Source organism: Rhipicephalus microplus, chromosome 2 (assembly GCF_043290135.1).
Source record: "Rhipicephalus microplus isolate Deutch F79 chromosome 2, USDA_Rmic, whole genome shotgun sequence".
NCBI classification, from domain to species: domain Eukaryota; kingdom Metazoa; phylum Arthropoda; class Arachnida; order Ixodida; family Ixodidae; genus Rhipicephalus; species Rhipicephalus microplus.
Window position 1 is genome coordinate 40,151,009 of NC_134701.1, and position 13,366 is coordinate 40,164,374.

The 13,366-nt window shown below is 48.5% G+C and overlaps 1 protein-coding gene across 4 annotated transcripts in view; it reads left to right on the forward strand.

The window, feature by feature from the left end:
* The window catches only part of pps (protein partner of snf), a 385,339-nt gene that overhangs the window by 113,055 nt on the left and 258,918 nt on the right, over positions 1 to 13,366 (forward strand). For all 4 annotated transcript variants that reach the window (XM_075886389.1, XM_075886390.1, XM_075886391.1 and 1 more), the window contains one exon: positions 913 to 1,039. In XM_075886389.1, the coding sequence (XP_075742504.1) occupies positions 913 to 1,039 (127 nt within the window). The remainder of the gene's footprint in view (positions 1 to 912; positions 1,040 to 13,366) is intronic.

A 13,366-nucleotide genomic window follows, 5' to 3' on the forward strand; every position in this document is an offset into this window, starting at 1 on the left:
ATGTAAAGAAGCTAAACCAGCTTGCAGCACTGGCGCGAGCCCGGTCAGTGCGAGGCACTGACACACCAGTTTAAAATGCTGTAATTGCACGCTCTGGCACTTTCCAGAATGAGCAGTTCGAGATAGCCCACACGTGAGCATTCGTCCTTAGCGGTCATGCATGCCAACATCAACCGTGCGATTCGGAGCGTGTCAGTCGAGTGTTCCAGATGAGTGTGGGGACCTCTGCACTCGGTTACAGGCTTTGTGTCTACTTCTCTCGTCTAGTACCTTAGCCACTTGACCACTGCGTCAAGCCGCCGCAGCGGGATCAAATGCAGCCGCCGCAGCGGGATCAAATCCCGGCTGCGGCGGCTGCATTTCCGATGGAGGCGGAAATGTCGTAGGTCCGCTTGCTCAGATCTGAATGCACGTTAAAGAACCTCAGGTAGTCTAAATTTCCGGAGCCCACCACTACGATGTCTCTCATAATCATATGGTTGTTTTGGAACGTTGGACCCCACATGTCAATCTAGTACATGCCAAATGTTTTAATTTGTACATTTTTCTATACTATGCAAAAACCTGTAAGCATATGCGACTGTTGCAGACATTTGCCGCTTTTTTGTTTTGTGGGACATTCTTTTTTTTTTCTCAATCGCGAAATATATTGCAAAATCTTGTTTCTGGACGACACTTGGTCGAGTGGAACCTTCTCTATTGTATTTTCCTTTCTCTTCGAGTTTTTCTGGTATATATTACCTTCGGTTAATAAACCAAGGTTTGGTCTGCACTTGTTTGTCTCCTTTTTTTTGCGACCTGTTAGTTCGTGTGGCCAATATTTCAGTATCAATCTATACCAACTAGCCCGCCTTCTAACCCTTCCTCAATGTTTTGTCTGCATATCACACTGGCAACTTGCATTCTTTGCAGAGATGGGTCGTCGGGTGGACGACGAAGATGTGGAGGACAGCTCGGACGAGGTGCACGATTCAGATTGGTCCTCGGAAGATGACCCAGAGCGGCTTTGGTGCATCTGCCGCAAGCCACACAATGACAAGTGCGTCTTTGGCATCTTGTCTTGTTCTGCTTGGTTCATTCACTTGAATGGCACCCATGTTCACTTGACTTTCATAGCTTTGCGAGGTACCCTTTCTTGACCCTGCAAATGGAAGTTTATTGGCAGCATGTTCAGGAATCTAAATTTGTTGTGCCCAAGGAATGTCCAATAGGTCATTCGGAAGCCAATGTGTGCCTGTGGCTGATAAGCCACTACATTGAAAATGTGTGCACGGAGTGGGCTGAGAGCATGCTATAACTTTTCCTATTCCTTTGAGGGAGTTGCCCCACCACTTTTTTTTCCTCAATTATCATATTTACTTGCGTACTATCTTTTGCAATTTTGGGGTTCCAAAAAAAAGGGGGGGAGGGGGGTTCACTAATCGCTTGGTGGTATTGTGAACACATCCGAAGTATGTGCAATAGTATACCTCTTCGGCGTTGGATAGGCTTGTGTATGCCACTTGTTTATGCTAGTGGTGCCCACTTGTGGCTGAAAAAAAGCACGGTCTCTCCACAATGAAATTCTTTTCTCTTATACGAGTTGTTTCTTATGAGCAGGGTACAACACCAGTGGTGGGAAACTAGCGCCAATATCGCCATTCTACACCAACTGGAAATTACTGTGCCAGAATGCTCTAAAAGGGTCTTTTTTTTTTTTTTGTCTAATTTACGTCATTGCTGCACCACAACCTGGTTCTAGAACGGAAAGTACTAATGTTGACAGCACGCATTGTGAGCAGATATTGTAACAAGTGGATGAGGATGATGTAGAGGACAAGGAGGAAGACGAGGTTGAAAAACCCTGAGAGTTGGGCACCATCTTGTCCTCTTCATCGTTCTCTTCCGCCTATTGCAGTATTTGCGTACGCAAGCGGCTATGGAATCGGCGCCATCCAGCCCAGAAACAAGGACGCGACCGTGTTGTGAACTATGCCAGCCGCGTTTCGCCTGCTGAGCGAAAATATTAAATTACTGGGAGCGAATGCTTGGCACTCATTAGGGCAGTCAAGAAATTTCGCCCCAATTTGTACGCTCGACCATTCACAGTCATCACTGATCACCATGCTTTGTGCTGGCTTTTGTCCCTGAAAGACCCTTCAGGCCGCCTTGGCCGTTCGGTGCTGTGTCTTCTAGAATTTGGCTACTCAGTCTTGTACAAAACCGGCCGCTTGCATTAAGATGCGAACTGCTTGCCCCTATACCCTGTCGACCCACCAGACGGTGACTCACCTAACTCTCTCTGTCCGCTTTTCATGACATTGGAATCGAGCAATGACGGCATACCTTTTTGCACGGTATTATCCAAAGGATAACATCGGTGATGCCAGACCTTTCCTTTCGAATGTTCGAGGTACATGATGGTGTATATTACAGTTGCAATATGCGTCCTGACTACCTCAAAAGACTACTCGTCGCTCCCCTTCAATTGCGTCGGACTGTTCTCGCTCAGCTTCATGATGTACCCGTAGCTGGTCATCTCGACGTGTCACGGACCTACGACAGAGTTTGCCGGCGCTTCTTCGGGCCTGGCATGTACTGCGCTGTCTGCCGTTTTATTGCAGCCTGTGACCGTTGTTAACGATGGAAAAAGCCAAATACTTCTTTTGCCAGGCGCATTCCGCTCCACGTGCGCTGTCTGCCGTTTTATTGCAGCCTGTGACCGTTGTTAACGATAGAAAAAGCCAAATACTTCTTTTGCCAGGCGCATTCGCTCCACGTCCCAACAGATGCATTTGTGAAGAAGATGTGCCTGCGGCGAGCAGCATCGCCAACGCCCGACTCTCTCGGCTCGTGCTTCGGCTCGCTGCTGTGCTGATCTCTGCAGGACGGTTCTTCATGCTGTCTTGTTGTTGTCGTTATCGACTAATAAACCTCGTCACATTTGGTGGAGAGTGCTGTTCATCCCCGTCGCTACACCCTGGAACTGCGAAGCCGCATGCTACCGCCCGTCAAGACTGCCAACGCAAACCCATCGGCATCGTCGCCCCGGGTCAACTGCCCCGGCCATCCTAGGCTACGGGACCCGAAGGTCTTCAGCGGTGCGGATGGGACCGACGTGGAAGACTGGCTTGAGCACCACGAGCTGGTGAGCGCCAATAACAAGTGGGATGAAGCCGACAAGCTCGGCCATGTCATATTTTATCTCACCGGCGTCGCAGAATTGTGGTTTAACAACCACAAACACAACATCCCCACATGGAGCATCTTCAAGACGTCATGTGCTGAAGTGTTTGGTCGGCCGGCTGTCCGCAACCAGCGGGCAGAACAGCGCTTGCGTGTCCGCTCTCGGCAGACTGGCGAGACCTTTACCAGCTATATTGAGGACGTCGTTGACCTTTGTCGACGTGTGAATGACACCATGCCCGAATCTGACAAGGTCAAAAACATCCTGAAGGGCATCGACGACGGCGCATTTCAAATGCTCTTGGCAAGGAATACAAGCACAGTTTCTGAAGTCGTCAGCTTGTGTCAGAGCTACGACGAGTAGAAGAAGCAACGCACTCTGACTAGGCAGCCTCAGCCTGGTGGTGAGTCGCTGTCCAGTTTCGACTCCATGCCCGACAATTCAACATTGCTTCAGCAAGTCCGAGCCTTCGTCCGTGAGGAAGTCGCCCGCCAACTTTCCCTAGTGCCCTTTGCTCACGAGACTACCACCCGTCTACCTGCCCTGCTTCGCACTGCTATATCGGAAGAGGTTGCACAAGCTGTTCCCCTTGCGCACTACGAGCCGCCTCTATCTAGCCGTGTCCACTGCCCGCGTGTCGCACAGCCGGTAGGTGCCCCTGTCACCTATCCGCCAGCGATTCAGCCTGTGGCCGCGCCCCTAACATATGCAGCGCAGCCTGTGGCTCCTCCTGTCGCCTGTTCGCAAGAGATGCAGCCCGTAGCCGCCCCGCTCACATATGCAGACGCTGTGCGTAGGCTTCCGCAACCACCCTACACCACGCGCTCACAGCGAGCACACCAGGCTCCTTATATTACACCTTGGGCGGCACCACCAGTCGCCAATCCATGGAAGACGCCCGATAACCGACCGATTTGCTACGCCTGCTTCACTCCCGGACACGTTGCCCGTTGACCTCAGACGTTCGGCAACTATGCGCGGTCGTCGCAACATGGCAGCCAATTCTTCGACCAATACGGGCCGGTCTCGTCACCTCGCTATGCCCCTACTGACCACCTTGACTTCCAGCCGCAGCGCGCACCATCTCTTTGTCGGCGATCGCCCTCCCCCATGTGTCGCCGGTCCGGACCTTCCGAACAGGAAAACTAAGCACCGCAGTTAAAGAGGCAAGAACTGTGCTGTTTTCGAGTTGTCTAAGCCCTCGCCCCTCTCTTGCTAACATGGTCGCGGTAACTGTTGAAGGTTATTGTACTTTCGCCCTTGTGGACACCGGCGCAGCTGTTTCTGTTATTGCCGCTAATCTCTGCCGTTTATTGCGCAAAGTCACGACACCGCTTTCAGGACTGTCGCTCCACACCGCAAGCGCACAGCAAGTAACGCCTCTCGCAGCCTTCACTGCAAGAGTGTCCATCGAAGGCAATCTTTACATCGTGGAATTTATTGTTCTCGCTGTCTGTTCGCATGACGTCATCCTCGAGCGGGACTTCCTATCCCGCCATAATGCCGGTATCAACTGCGCACACGCCGAAGTTGAGTTTTTTGTGTGATGTTTCATTACTTGACGCTCTTCATCAGCCGGCGAAGTTGCTCATTCATGAAGATACCGATATTCCACCTGGAAATCTTGCCCTTGTTCCCGTTTCATGCAACGCCTACACTGACGCTACATGCCTTTTTATGCCTTCCGATATCTTCAAGAGTCGTCGAGCTCTGCCGCTGCCTTTCGCAACAATTGACCTTGCCGCCGGAAGAAGCAATATGTTCGTAAGCAATCCGCTTTCCACACCTGTCACTTTGTTTGCGGGGGAATGTCTCGGCCGCGTGCAGGATCTCGACCCTTCGGCTTTTGTTGATGTCCCGGATGACTACTGCGACCACCCAAAATCACTGTCGGCACTCGAGGAGTCGTCTAAGGATACGTCTTCTAGTGCCATTGCCGACACTCTCACTCCCACCGAACAGGCCGACCTGCTGGATCTTCTGCAAGAGTTCAGGAGTTCTTTCGATGTGTCGCAGCCTCAACTGGGCCGCACGTCACAAGTCAAACATCATGCTGACACCGGCCTACACCAGCCACTGCGTCAAAGACCATACCGTGTCTCCGCTGAAGAGCGCCGCGTCATCAACGATCAAGTCGAAGATATGCTTCGTAGAAATGTCATTCGACCAGCTCACTGTGCCTGGGCGTCTCCTGTCGTCCTCGTGCGTAAGAAAGATGGATCAATCCGATTTTGCGTGGACTATCATCGTTTGAACAAGATAACCCGCAAGGACGTCTATCTTTTGCCGCGCATTGATGACGCCATCGACACCCTTCACGGAGCGGAATTTTTCTCGTCGCTAGATTTGCGGTCTGGCTTTTGGCAAGTCCCAATGGCTGAAGCCGATCGTTAAAAAACGGCGTTTACTACACCGGACGGACTATACGAGTTTAACGTCATGCCCTTTGGGCTTTGTAACGCGCCTGCCACGTTTGAGCGTCTTATGGATAATACGCTACGTGGCCTCAAGTGCAATATGTGCCTCTGTTACCTCGACGATGTCGTGGTTTTCTCCCATGATTTTCCTACGCACCTCCTTCGCCTCAGGCACGTTTTGACTTGCCTGACTAACGCTGGCCTGTAGCTTAACCTGAAAAAATGCCGCTTTGCTGCACGCGAGCTCGTCATACTAGGCCACATCGTGTCCAAACACGGCATTGTTCGCAATTTTGCATCTATGATGTCATCATTAACCCAGCTTCTTCGCAGTGCATGAACCTCTCCTCCTAGTCCCCTGCATGTGACGTTGCCTTTACTACTCTACACCGTCTGCTCACCTCCCCACCTATTCTTTGCCACTTCGCCTGGCATGTACTGCTCTGTCTGCCATTTTATTGCACCCTGTGACCATTGTTAACGATGGAAAAAGCCAAATACTTCTTTTGCCAGGCGCATTCCGATCCACGTCCCAACAGATGCATTCTACTTTGTTGGCGGGGCCTGCTTGGCCTTTTTCCTACCTGAGCTGAAGGAAATCGGTGGATTGCAGTAGCAACGGTATATACCATCTGATACGTGATCACACAGGCCCTTCCAACCAGCAGTGCAACTGATGATGCCGATTTCTTTCTGGAAAACGTCATCCAACACCACGGCGTCCTCCCACCCAGGGGAAATCGGCAGTCGCCTTTTCCTATCCCTCTCTCCCTGCATCTTCGTCTTTATCTCTCACTATCTATCTGTCCTGTCTTCTACTCTCTTCTGTTTACTTCCATTTTTCCTGGCGGCAAGGGTTAACCCTGTGCAAATAGCCTACCTTGGTCTAGGCGCATTGGGTTATAGTGGCGTTGTACGGCTGGCGTCTGCAGGTTTCAGCATCCGTAAACTTGCAGCGTCCCCTCGTTGGGCTCCGTGGTGGGTGGCCGCCAACGCTACTGAACAACATACAATTAGCATGCAACAAGCATTTCCTTTACTTAGTGATCGTGCCTCCTCAAAGCGGGTACGCACCGAAGATATCAATTTTTTCATCCGGCCAAAACAAACCTTTCCTCATTTCCACGTTATACACTGCGAAAAAACTAACAAGCAAGCCAGAACAGTATCCCCCTTCGTAGTGGCTAGGTCCTTAACCGAAACTCTCGGTGCCGGGTACAAGGTTACCAAAATGGCCAGTGGAGATCTACTCCTTGAAATACGTGACAAAGACCAATTCGATAAACTGAACACCCTCACAAGGTTTGGAGACACACCCATCAGTATTACGCCACACAGGTCTATGAACTCATCTCGCGGGGTCGTATCGGACGCAGATTTGCTTGACCTTACCGAGGCTGAACTTCTTGAAGGATGGAAGAGCGAGAACGTGACAAACAAAAACAGCGTATTAAGATAAGAAGAGATCAAAAGGAAATACCAACAAAGCACTTAGTACTGACCTTTGCTTCGAGCGATTTGCCTGAAACAATTCAGACTGGGTATACAAAGGCATCTGTGAGGCCATATATTCCCAACCCCCGCCGTTGCTTCCAGTGTCAGAGATATGGCCACGGTTCGCAAAGCTGTCGTGGCCAGAAAACTTGTGCTCTGTGTGGAGTCGTGGGCCATGCGTCTGACAACTGCGAAGCACCTGCACACTGTGTGAACTGTGGCGGTAATCATGCCGCGTACTCACGTTCTTGTTCTTTCTGGAAAAAAGAAAAAGAGATCATCACTTTAAAGATAAAAGAAAACATTACATTTAAAGAAGCAAGAAAAAGAGTCTCGCCATTTTATGGCTCCACATATGCTGATGCGGCGCGCCAGGGGGCAGTGTCGCACCAGCCCTCGCCACTCCTTCGGCCTGCGCAGAGCGAGCCATTGGCTGTGGCGCCTGCCCCCAAGGCGGCAGTAGTTGAGTCTACTCCGCCTACTATTGAACAGAGACCAGGGACTCCAGGGTCCTCGGGTCTCAAGACCTCGCCTTGCCAGGCGAGGCCCAAGCTTCAAAAAACCAGCTCGCATGAGCGGGCATCCAGTGCCTCCGAGGAGGCAATGGATACGTCGACACCCTTGGGGCCGAAAGAGCGGCGTGGCTCCTTGGAGCGCGCCAAGAAAACAAAAAAGCAAACAACAGGGCCTGGTGATGGCCCTGTTAAGTGAACTCAAACTCCCCGTCTAAACAGCCACTCGCTTTTCGTACACACAGCACTATTTCACATTCACCATGAACACTCAAATTATACAATGGAACGTCAGGGGCCTTCTCAGAAACCTTGACGACATCCAAGAACTCTTACATGAACACTCGCCAAAAGTGCTGTGTGTACAAGAAACACACCTTAATTTAAAACACACAAATTTTCTTCGTAAATACGTTATTTTCCGAAAAGACAGTGTTGATGCTATGACATCATCCGGAGGTGTTGCCATCATAGTGAATCAAGGAATAGCATGCACACACTTACAACTCCAAACACCCCTTGAGGCAGTGGCTGTTCGAGCGGTTCTTTTTGATAAACTGATCACAATCTGCAGTATTTACATTCCTCCTAGCTATTAGCTGCAAAAACGCGATTTACACTCTCTAATTGATGAACTTCCGGAGCCTTATGTTCTCCTTGGAGACTTTAATGCGCATAGCAGGTTATGGGGTGACTCTCTCGGTATGACGCGCGAGGTCGACTGATCGAACAGTTCCTTATCTCGTCGAGCGCGTGTCTCCTAAATCGAAAGGAACCAACCTATTATAACCTCGCTAATAACACCTACTCCTCCATAGACCTGAGCATAGTATCTCCATCTCTTGTGCCTCTACTCCAGCGGAAAGTCGTCAGTAATCTGTACGGAAGTGACCACTTCCCCGTAGTTTTGAGCACGACACTAACCGAGTGTTCCCAAGTGGCTCATAAACAGAGCCGACTGGGAACAGTTTCATACTATCGCTTGTCTAGGTTGGAATGACATCTGTACTTTGAACATTGATGTTGCTGTGAACTACTTCACAGCGTTTTTGACTGATGCTGCAACAAAATGCATCCCACAAACAAATGGACACCCTGGAAAACGATGTGTGCCATGGTGGAATTCTGAATGCCGAAACGCACGCAAACAGCAAAACAGAGCTTGGAGGCTGCTTCGGAACTCACCGACAGCCGAAAATCTTGAAACCTTTAAGAAAATAAAGTCTCAAGGCAGGACAACGCGTCGGCAGGCCAGAAGAGAAAGCTGGCAGAAGTTTTTATCAGGGGTTAATTCATACACACAGGAGGCTAAAGTCTGGAACATGGTTGGTAGGATAGCAGGAAAACAAGTACACACACTTCCACTCGTAAACACTCAGGGTGATACCTTGGAAGATCAGGCAAACTTCCTCGGTGCACACTTCGAACGGGTATCCAGCTCGTCCCACTGTACTGACACTTTCCAAAAATACAGAACAAGAATAGAAAAGCAGAAACTCGAACACAAATCCACTAGATACGAGGCATATAACCAAGCTTTCAATCTAGCTGAGCTCCAAACATCTCTAAACTCCTGCAGTACTTCTGCCCCAGGTTCTGACCGTGTGATGTATGAAATGTTAAAAAACCTACCAAACGAAACCCAAAAAACCTTACTTTGTTTGTACAATGCTATTTGGTCTTCTGGCACTATTCCTACCTCCTGGAAAGAGGCTATTGTTATTCCCATTTTGAAAGAGGGCAAGGACCCTTCTTTACCTTCGAGTTATAGGCCTATAGCACTTACAAGCTGCTTGTGCAAAGTCTTCGAAAAAATGATAAACTGCCGACTTGTACATTTTCTTGAAACAAATAATTTGCTCGACCCATTTCAGTGCGGGTTTCGAGAAAGTAGATCCACCACAGACCACCTTGCTCGTATCGAGGCACAGATCAGAGATGCGTTCGTCCATAAACAATATTTTCTCTCTGTGTTCCTCGATATCGAAAAGGCTTATGATACTACATGGCGTTACAGAATTCTAAGAGACCTGTCCCACCTTGGCGTGCGCGGAAGAATGTTCCACATAATCGAAAGTTACCTGTCAAACCGGACATTCCGTGTCCGTCTGGGCAGTGTGCTCTCCCAAACATTTGTCCAGGAAACAGGCGTGCCACAAGGAGGTGTGCTTAGTTGCACACTTTTTATTATTAAAATGAATTCTTTGCACTTGTCCATTCCCCGCAACGTGTTCTATTGTACATATGTCGACGACGTTCAGCTTGGCTTCAAGTCATGCAACTTGGCCATGTGTGAGCGGCAGGTTCAGCTGGGTTTAAATAAGATCTCCAAATGGGCAGATGAAAACGGATTTCGACTTAACCCACAAAAAAGCACGTGTGTCTTGTTCTCGCGAAAGAGAAGCATGCACTCGAAACCCGACATTCAACTGAACGGGCAACAACTGTCCGTCAAAGCCGAGCATAAATTCTTAGGCTTAATCTTGGACAACAAGTTGACCTTCGTACCCCACATAAAGTATTTAAAAACAATGTTTAAAAGCCATGAATGTTATAAAAGTGTTGTCACGTACTACGTGGGGTAGGGACAGAAAATGCCTCATGAACCTGTATAGAAGCCTTATTCGCACCCGCTTAGATTATGGGGCCATTGTTTATCAGTCAGCGACTCAAAGTGCTTTGAAGATGCTGGATCCCGTGCACCATTCGGGCATCCGCCTTTCTACGGGTGCTTTTCGCACCAGCCCCGTAGAAAGCCTTTACGTTGAGTCAAATGAGTGGTCGCTTCATCTGCAAAGAACCTACATGTCCTTTGTATATTTCCTAAAGGTGAAAGCAAACAAGAGGCACCCCTCATACTCTACTATTAATGACTTGTCGAGCTCCATTCTTTTTCAAAACAGGCCTTCAATGAGGCAGCCCTTCTCAGTTCGCCTGAAGGGTCTAGCTGAGGACACTGGAGTGTCACTCGAACACAGTTTAATGGCTCCTGTAGCATACCCGCCACCGTGGCAGTGGCAGACTATAGATTGCGATGTGTCTTTTTTAGAAGTTACTAAACATGCGCCTATTGCCCATATTCGAACATACTTCGTGGAACTTCAACACAAATACACACGTCCTGAGTTTTTTACAGATGCCTCTAAGTCTAACTCCTCTGTGTCCTACGCTGCTGTTGGCCCTTCCTTTTCGGATGCTGGCCCTCTACATCCAGGCACAAGTATCTTCACAGCGGAAGCTTACGCGATACTTGTGGCAGCTAAACACATCAAACAATCACAAATACAAAAAGCAGTAATTTATACAGACTCCCTCAGTGTGGTAACGGCTCTGCACAGTCTTAAAAAACAAAAAAACCCTGTCCTCGTTTCACTTTACTCCATTTTATGCACCCTCTACACACTCAACAGACATGTTGTTGTGTGCTGGGTGCCAGGGCACCGTGAGATTCAAGGCAACGTGATGGCGGATCAGCTTGCTGCATCCGCCCACGAAAGCACCGCCATTACACCGACATCAATCCTGGCCCTTGATCTTAAGCCGTCTCTCAAACGAAAACTCGGGGACTACTGGCAGAGCAAGTGGGATACACACACACAAAACAAACTACACGTTATCAAGCCACACCTTGGCCATTGGCCACCAGTATCAAAATCACGTCTAACAGAGGTAACACTAACAAGACTCAGGATAGGACACATATACACGACACACACACATCTTTTGTCCGGTGGTGATCCACCATTGTGTGATAAATGTGGTGAGGCATTAACAATTCTTCACGTTTTAATTCAATGTAAACATTTAGACACTCTAAGAAGGCAACACTTCCCACTATCCTACCGACAACATATACCTTTACACCCTGCAATGTTCGTCGGTAGGGAACCGCTTTTTAGTCACAAATCATTATTAGCGTTTTTAAAGGAAATTCATAATTTTCATATCATATACCCGGGCATACCGTAGCATGACCTCTCTAGAGAGGTTTTTGCTGCGGTGGCTACACAGAAAAGCACTTGCCTCACGGCCCTTGCACGCAAGGGTACTAACGTGTGAGGTACTTGTGCTAATGCCATACATGTCCACCATCGTTTTTCATTATCACCAACTTTTGTCTCCTATTCACACCACACACACCTTTCACGACATGGTCATGATTTTATTACTTGTATGTTTTTACCCGCTTTACTGCGAGGAATTTTATGGCCCTTATACAGCCGCTAATCACAACCATTGTCCACATTCCTGTCTCATGAACTGGCGCTCTTTGGCCTGCAAATGGCCCTTGCGCCAAAAACACCATATATCATCATCACCACGGCGTCCTTCAGCGACTCCTCACTGACAGCTACTTCGTTTCCAAAGAGGTTGATGACCTCGTGTGCTATGAAACACAAAGTTTCTAACAAAGTTTCTACTGCTTACCATCCTCAAAGAAATTGGTCCAGTGGAGCGCCTAAATCGCACTCTTACCAATATGCCAGCACTCCATGTATGTCTCCGCCAACCACCGCGACTACGAAACTATGTTACTGTTTGTTACATTCGCATACAACTACTCTCGACATGACGCCACTGGGTTCTCTCCATTTTGTCTGTTCTTTGGCCGTGACACGCTTCGGACGCAATAACAAAAGCCCAAGACGTGCGCCAAGTTGCTCGACAACTACTGCTGGACTCCCAGGACAATCGAAAGAGCGTTAATGACGCCCGCCATTGTGACGTCTACTTCACACCCAGTAATCTCGTTCTGCTTTGGTCCCCCTCACACTGCGTTGGACTTATGAAGAACTTACTCCCACACTATTCAAGTCCCTACGACATCTTAAGCCAATTGACTGATAAACCCAACTTTCATTCACTTTCATACTGACATAGTACATGTGACGCGGCTCAAGCCATATCACTCGAGTGCCTCCCGATTAGCACCGGGTCAGTGTTTCAGCTGCCGGTAAATCATGTAAAGGGAGGATGAGAACGACGAAGAGGACGAACAGGAAGACGAGGTTGAAAGACCCCGAGAGTTGGGGGCCATCTTTTCCGCTGCCTAGTTTATTCTGTGTACCTGCCCCAAAAAACTTATTCTTCCCTTAACAATATTAAATGGTGGTCGCCTGTATTTGCGTACAGTTGCGCTGCTGCAAGAGCACAGAATCGGCCAATCAATTATTCTGACTTTCGTGCGATTGTGGTGAGGCCTTTTCTAGTTATCATGAACAAAGAACGAAAGTGGTGTGGCAACCACCGAAGTGCACACCAGTATGATTTGAAGTTTGAAACATTTGAATGTCGCCTTATTAAGAATTAAGCTCATGCTAGAAGAAGCCTCATCCGTCAGAGAAACCGACATTTTGTGCCAGAACTGCTTCAACCGCTTCAAAGAGATTGCCACAGAGTCTTTGGAAGGATGATCTCAGTCTGATGAAAACTTCATTCCAGAACAAACTTCTGTTGAGGAGCTAAACGATTTCGTTGACAACCGATGTGACATCCCTAAAAATTTTGGCGAAAGTGAAAACACATTGCCGAGCATGCTTGGCCAAGTGTAACATATTGCAAGATGTACCTAATGTGAGGCTTTGTCTTTCTTCTTAAGTACAGGAAAATTATAATTGCTTTGCATCACGATGCAATAGCATGCAGGGGCCATGGGGTTTGGTATCACAAAAAATAGCAAAAAATTGATTTTTTTAAAATGAAGTTTTCAGTTTCTGGAACCCTTTTTCTATCTGATTTCAAAATATCTACACCGAAAACTGCACAGAGGTGCTTCG